At 35.2% G+C, this 7,971-nt stretch overlaps 1 protein-coding gene across 1 annotated transcript; it reads right to left on the reverse strand.

The window, feature by feature from the left end:
* Positions 1 to 94: 94 nt before the first annotated feature.
* LOC118747893 lies at positions 95 to 938 on the reverse strand. The gene is made up of 3 exons (XM_036482102.1): positions 905 to 938; positions 652 to 832; positions 95 to 596 (listed from the first exon to the last, which is right to left on the reverse strand). The coding sequence occupies exons 1-3, from the start codon at positions 916 to 918 to the stop codon at positions 162 to 164; spliced, it is 630 nt and encodes a 209-aa protein (XP_036337995.1). The 5' UTR covers positions 919 to 938; the 3' UTR covers positions 95 to 161.
* Positions 939 to 7,971: the final 7,033 nt, after the last annotated feature.

The following is a 7,971-nucleotide window of genomic DNA, read 5'->3' on the forward strand; positions in this document are numbered from 1 at the left end:
GTTACTTTAACCACTTTCACACACACACTGGGCACATATTTATATATGAATATATTTATATATATGTATATATATATATATATATAGTCGCTCTTGAATTTCATTTATTTGTATAAGGGATCATTTGATATTGCTCACATATGTTAAATACACATAAAAAACTATTGAAATTTATTTTTTAGTATTTGAAGAACTTCCTCTTGAATTCCATTTTGCCTTTCAATATTCCTACTGAGCTGCTTCAAGTTCTCAGCCAAACGCTCCAAGACCTCATTTTGGGTACTGCATAGGCCTTCTAAATCATCCGGCATCGTACGTCGCCTTCGTTTTGGCTTCGGAGGAGATTCACCTTCTTCTGCGTCTGGTACGCTACAATTTTCTTCATTTTGGCTGCTTTCCATTGCTGCATTGACAGAACCAAAGGTCTTGCTACCTTTCATTCCCTCTGCCATCGAATACAGACCACAAAACGAAGCAATTTCTTCTTCCACTGCAGTTAATGGCAGCTGCGCAAAGGGACCACCACCTGTTGCAGTTGTTTCCTTTTTGTTATGTGCAAGCTTTTTGCGAATTGTACTTTTCCAATCAATCCATACCTATACAAAAGGAAACTTAGTAAACAAATACAATAATGCAAGCAATATACACTACTTTTTTCCATCCAGCTACATCTTTAATTGGCGGGCCAGCACTATTGAGAGAGGAGACAACATTCGCCCATTTTGCGTCCGCAGCGACTTTGTCACCTTTTATGTGACCTTTTGCCAAATCTACATTTTCACGCATACAATTAATAAAAATCTGTTCTTGTTGGCTGTTCTTATGTTTACCCCTGAAATAAAAACGTTTAGATGCATTAAAATTAAACAAATTTGCAATAAATTCAACAAAAGCTTGTACTTACATTTTGCCGGCCATAATTTTTGTATTCCTGCTAAAGCTTAGTATCCAGCTCTCAAGAAAACGGTCAAGAAAAAATTGCCATTATTTCGCGTGTGTGTCCAAGGAATTTTGACATTTTTTATACCTCACAGCCTGTTGCCTCACTCTTTCCTCAAGAAATAATGGAACGGGCATATATTTCTGTTGCAAACCTGGGTTGCCTTGTGCTCTTTTTTCACAAAAAACTTTAGAAAACCGTAGTAGAAAGCGTACTAAATTTCTGAAGAACTGCGTACTGCCTTAAGGAAATTTGACTCAAGAAAATTTCTTAGCCATTTCTTGTACGTCATTTTATATGGAGTTTTTGCTTTTCTTACTTCTTACTTCTTTGGATACTAAGCTTAACAGCTGATTGACAAAAGTAAACAAGATGACAGGGTTACCTTGTATAAGCAAAACAATTTTTTCAAACCTTAGAGTAGTGTTTGGTTTTATATTTTTGCATTACCAAATCAACTAAAAGTTTTGAATAATTGTAAAAATCATTTATAATTACTTAGAAACGAAAAATGTAACTCAAAAAGCTTTAAAAATAGCTTTGGCTTACTTAATTTGTTTGCCATATTTGTTTCAAGGTATTCCACTTGTTTCTTAACAGAGATAGCAACCCTTTACTTTGGAAATTAGTTTCATTTCCATTTAATCATGTATTAATGTGAAAACCAGAACAGCTTTTTCTTAAACTCGATTTCATTGTATGGCTAAAAAGTACATTCAATTTTTAATTAGTTGCATAAAAGCAATCGAATTGAAATCGAAAAATTAAGTCGAAGTGTGAAGCCCAGAACAGGTAGTCAAATCGAATTCGAAAAATTCACTCGAAATCGAAAACCAGAACAGGCCTGAATATGTTTAGAGACTATTTTATCAAAACTGATAAATCTGACTTCTAAACAGTTTTGCTACAGAAATACTTATATGTGGGGCAAAAATATATTGGCTAAAATTTGTCATTTTGTTTCCCAGATATACGTTTTACAAAAACAACATTCGCATTCGCAAAAGCTCCGCATTGATTATTGCGAATGCGCATAAAATTATTGCGGAAGCTCCGCAGTTGCGAATGCGAATATTCGCAACAGCCCTGATACATACATACATAAGTAGATACCCTGCAGTAAAATTTAGAGACAGTCTGACAAAGCGCTAGTTCCGAACTACATATCTCAGAACTATCTCTGAACTAGTGCAAAAGGAATGCAGAACGGGACAGTTGAAACTTGCGGTGTATATGTGCAAATGCTCACTACTCTTACAATACGAAAGTAGCTCAGCGAGAGGACCTCCGACTCAACCATCGTTGGTCGCGAGTTCAAATCGCGGTGGAGGCAGTTGTGAGTTTTCAAAATTAATGAACTTAAATTGTTGCATGCCGCTTACAATTTTTTTTATTAAATAAAATATGTAACAAAAACGGAATCTGCAAAAGAAAAGAAAAAACGAAAACAAAAATCGAATCGCAAAAATGTTTTCTTATAAAAAAAACTGTCCGAAATGGAACCGGTTAAAAACTGGTTGCAAAGTAATGCACTGGGCGACAATTGCCACCGCCAATGACATCGCCGTGTAAAACTGGACAGTTGAAAGCATTGTTTGGGTATTGAGCTAGAACTGGTACTGTCGGCAAAAGGTCTAGTTCTACGCTAGTTCTAGGCTAGTCAGATTTTCTGCAGGGTATGTATGAATAAACACACCAAAGCACATACATACATACATACATACATATGGATGTTTAAGCAAACGCAATTTTAACATGCTTTGGTAAAAACAACCATCTGCATAGCAATGCCCTAACTGAGTAGTTGGCGAAAACAGCATTTACAAATTTCGGGTTGTGTAGATCAAACTCCGTTAAGGGGAGGATCAAACTTGTTGGGGATGGTATGAGTATGATGAGCGCGTCGTATTCATATCTATGGCAAGTTACAGCCAGTTTCACCAGATTCATTTAAGTGAAAATTACTTTGATTTTCGAATTTTTGGTTTCACCAATCCAGTGTAATTTGTTTTTAATTTCGATTTAAGTGACATATGCTCTTCACTTAAATAAAAATTAAATCAGAATAACCACACTCAGAGGTGTTACACCTTTCATCAGCGTTGTATATTAAAAAGTTTTATTTTATTTTACTCTCTCTCATTGCTTATATTTAAGGATCATGCGGTTCGATTGTTTTAGTTTTTCGGCTAAATATAAAGGCCAATTATGTGCTCTACAAGGGTCTAAAAAAAGTAAAAGAAAACAAATGTTTTTCTTTGTTTGTATCTCATTGAAACGTACTCTGTCACGTATGTGACGCAAGGAAATACCCATATACATATGGAATACTTCTATATTGGCAGTCAGTGGTAAGCAAAGAGTGCCTATTTTGATATTCCCCGCCACTCAGCATATTTTGGATATAAGTACGTCTATATCAGGGAAACGCCACCACTCTGATGTACGCATATGCACAACGACATTGATGTATGTGTATAAGGCTGCGTTTCTCCAATCTCATTTAAGTGGAAATTCACTTTAATTTAATTTTTTATTTAATCTCATTTAAATTATTTTCAGTTTCGATAAGCGCTTTATTTAAGTGAGTAAAAAGTGGTTGTAAAACAGACTTGGCCAGCGAAAGCTTTCATTTGTACTGAGAGCTTTTGAAAGCTTTTACGCGCTGTGTGGTAAAAGCAGGGCTGGTATACAAGTAAGCAGCATATACACAAAATTGTGGTGTGTGTATATTGATCAGCTGATTAAACGTGTAACATCTCTCGAGTGTGGCTATTCTGATTTAATTTGTATTTAAGTGAAGAGCAAAGGTCACTTAAATAAAAATTAGAAACAAATTTGGTGAAACCATAAACTCGAAAATTAACTTTAATTAAAGTTTTTATTTAATTCTCATTTAAATTATTTTCAGTTTCAATAAGCTATTTATTTTAGTGAGTAAAAAGTGGTTGTAAAACAGACCAGGCCAGCGAAAGCTTCCATTTGTACTGAGAACTTTTGAAAGCTTTGGCAGGGCTGGTATACAAGTAAGCAGCAGATACACAATGATCAGGTGATGAAAGGTGTAACACCTCTGAGTGTGGTTATTCTGATTTAATTTTTATTTAAGTGAAGAGCATATGTCACTTAAATCGAAATTAAAAACAAATTACACTGGATTGGTGAAACCAAAAATTCGAAAATCAAAGTAATTTTCACTTAAATGAATCTGGTGAAACTGGCTGTAACTTGCCATAGATATGAATATGACGCGCTCATCATACTCATACCATCCCCAACAAGTTTGATCCTCCCCTTAACGGAGTTTGATCTACACAACCCGAAATTTGTAAATGCTGTTTTCGCCAACTACTCAGTTAGGGCATTGCTATGCAGATGGTTGTTTTTACCAAAGCATGTTAAAATTGCGTTTACTAAAATTTCAAAATCAAAAGTAAACAAAACAAATTCTGTGGGACTGAGAAATATTATTTTCTACTTTTTAGTCCATTTATAAAAGCGTTGTATATTAAAAAGTTTTATTTTATTTTATTTATTTTCTACTTTTTAGTCTTGTATGTACAAAATTTTGCAATAGATATTAAAATAATTCAACTTGCAGTGTAAGAGAACAGAAGACTATGCAAGCAAAAAGTTGTTTGCTCACATTTAGTATATGCTTACATATGTACATACATACATACATATAGCAGCAATTAATTTCATTTAAAGAAATGGCGTATCGTCCATTTACGCTGTAGCGTATATAGTGCATATTTTTAACTTCTTCTGGCGAGGCGACATCTATCTCTAGAGTTTTTCTAATTGTATGTCTTTGATGTGATACCTACGACGAGGTTGATATCTAGACTAGGTTTGCCATAAATACCTTTGCTATATTTATAGTATGGTGGTCTGGGCATACAACATTGCAGTTAATAAAAGCGTTGTAAAAAGCAGACAAATTGGTCCATAAATACGCGAGATATATGACTTTTAATTTTTTGTCGCGGTAGACCTTCCGATGGTTACACATTTTTTATTCTTTAATTTCGCGATTTAACTGCGACACTCTTTCACATCTTTATATATAAAAATAAATTGCTGTTCGTGTGTTTTCGTATAACTCAAGAACGGCTCAACGGATTTGCTTCGTTTTTATTTCATTTTGTTTCTTTCTGTCTGTAGAAGGTTTGTAAGAAATTAGAAAAATGGTGTTGCCATATCTGAAACATCAGAAAAAAATAAATATAAATGAAGCGCATGTTGCTGAGAATGCATAAACCATATTAATATAGAAAAAAATGTTGAATAGGGTTACCACCTTTCGAAAAAAACTACGAAAAGGGTATTTAAATAAAATATTTACTAATACAATATAACCGTATATAAAATGAAAAGTGTATGAGATAGCTGTATACCATATTTTGAGACAGTGTTGTCGCCTATCTAAAAACTAATCAATATTAAATAAATCACCTTATGCCATTTAATTCTAAAATTAAAATGTTTGATGATTTCTATGTTCTTCGCTATTCTCTGCAGAGGAAATTTTAGAAAAATGTCTTCATCGTCGGTAAAAACCAAAAAAAAAAAAATACATACAGACATATCTTTATTCTCTCTATTACCCCTATTCTGCAACTCTTTCGTATTCGAATTTTGCTACGAATCGTAGAAATAGTATGCTGCAATCCGAATCGTATTTTCGAACTTTCGAAATTCGTAACAATGGCATGCCTAAAAACGAACGAGTAAGCGTTTCTGCGTAATTTTGTTCGAAAACAATTCTGTGTCGGAGGCGAAATACAAGATGTAAATCAATGTGTGTTTGCAAGAAATATTGGTGGTGTTCATTTAAACAGATAAATTTACCTTTCGCATATACGTATATTTTTATCCACTGCTTTATATAAACGAGCAAAAAAGAATATTAGTTGCCCCTTATCGAGAAACTTGTGTACGGTTTAGTTAATGTACAACGATTTTCGGTTGTTGTGTCCAAACGCATAACCCGAATCCAAAAACTTTAACATACACGTGCAAAAAAGGATTCACATTTTATTTAAGATAAATGTTTCAAATTTCCTACCACTAGCTTATTAATAAACTCGGTTTGCACTATGCACTTTTTTTTGCAAATTTCGACGTGGGTTCTGCGCAAAAATACTGTGTACGGCGCAGCCGGAGTGATATACACAAGAAATGTTGTATACCTTTGACATGCGGAAGCCCGTCTTCTCCGGCAACACAGAAAGGAGGATTCTACTTAGTAAGGGTTATAATCCCTAAGCGCGGCCGAAGGCAGAACCAAATGCAACAGGTGGTGGACCTAACAAAGTGCATGTTTTCAATGGCTTGGAAGAAGCTGTTATTGCATTAACTGGGCTGAGAATCAGTTTTTCACGCATAGGAGTAGTTCTGGCTTGTGGTTCACCAATTCAACCAGAAGCTAACATAGATGCCCCCATGGTTACTATGCCCGGCAGCTCCACATACCTTTGTGAGTCCATTGCCATAGCGCGCTCTTCCTCCGCTGCTATAACTGCAAATGCATCAGAAACTTTTTCTTTAAAACAAAAGACCGCTAAATATGTTGTCCACCGCAAAAATTAGTTATTATTAAATTCATTTATTCTAAAGCCAATCACCGAAAAGGATTTGATGTGCTTTACAAACGTTAGCCCCAGTAAGGCTTTAATTTCGGTGCTTCATGATATGAAAGATAATATAGTTATGGGCTACAGGAGGTACTCCGGATTGAACTGGCACCCAGAGTTTGGAGGTAAGTAGTTAGAGGGTAGCCCAATGTCTTAAGTGCAGCTTATCTGTCACCCGAAGACATGTAAACTCATTCCCCTCCACCTATTTTGCACCACGTAGTCCATGGCCTTGAGGATTGCAAATACCTCAACCTGGAAGGCCGAAGCATTCTTCCCAAGAGAGAAGTTAATCTTATCCTGACACAGAATCAGTTTTGGAGCCATCAGTGAAGATTCGATTATGTGTGAGTCCGGACTCAGTGCTGGTATTAAACCAGGGAACTCAACATTATATAATCTCTAAAACAAAGGTAGTGGCGTACTATTGTGTGGGGCGTACTGTGGTATTGAAAAGACACAAGTGCTCAGATCACTGTCGCTAGAAATTTCCGCCTCGCCGCACTTAGTGTTATAGCGGCACCCGTTTCTTTTTAGTCTGCAAGTGGCCTTCAAGGCTTCCCTGCTTATGAGTGAAGGTAAGTGCAGCAGTGCATCCAGAGCAGCGCCACACGGCAGTAGTTCTTTGAAGTTTTGCAAGCATACTTCCCACGCTCTTGATTAAGAACCTGATCCACCACTGACGCATAGATAATTATGGGTCTGAGGTATAAATCCAGAGGATTACCTATGGTGACACACCCCACGTTTTGCCAAAGACCTGTTTACATTGCCAAAATGCTGCCAATTCTTTAGAAGTTTTGTGTTCCACAATATATTTCTACGATAGTTTTGTATACAGAATTACTTCTAGATATTTCACTTCAGGAGAATTCTGAATTTTGGCTCCTTTAATTGTAAGGGAAATGAGACCATTCACCCTTCTCCGAAGCCTGATTTCGGACCATGCTTTAATGACGAAATATCTAACAGTTTTGTTATGTAAATACATTTATTTTGTTTGCGTAAAATAAAAAAAAAGCTTTTTAATAAAATTAGTTATTATAAATGTTTCAAAACTGGATTTTATTTTGTTTCTTCATCTCTGCACATCGATATTATTCAAAGGATATTTTAAATGCTTGAGAAAAACGTTCAAATTTGGTTATCGAACAAATCAGCTTGCTATTTTTTTATGCAAATTTTACTCTTTCATTAAATTCCAAATATTTAAAAGAAAATCTCCCCTCTCAAAAAAATTCAATGTGGCAAAGCTATGCTTAATGTTTACATCTGGACAAATGTCAAAAATCTGCTTTATAATCAAAAAATAGTAGTAATGAAACTACCTTCTTTTTTGTATCATGGTGTCGACTATCGTAGTGTCGTCAACAGTTTGAAAATCACTATATT

This window comes from Rhagoletis pomonella, unplaced genomic scaffold (assembly GCF_013731165.1).
Source record: "Rhagoletis pomonella isolate Grant_MI unplaced genomic scaffold, Rhpom_1.0 Rhpom_scaffold_00001, whole genome shotgun sequence".
Classification (NCBI taxonomy): domain Eukaryota; kingdom Metazoa; phylum Arthropoda; class Insecta; order Diptera; family Tephritidae; genus Rhagoletis; species Rhagoletis pomonella.

Bases quoted from the DNA above. Each gene is read 5' to 3' on its own strand.
- LOC118747893 (XM_036482102.1), bottom strand. The intron at 597-651 runs GTAGTGTATATT...CCTTTTGTATAG, and splicing joins ATGTAGCTGGATGGAAAAAA to GTATGGATTGATTGGAAAAG.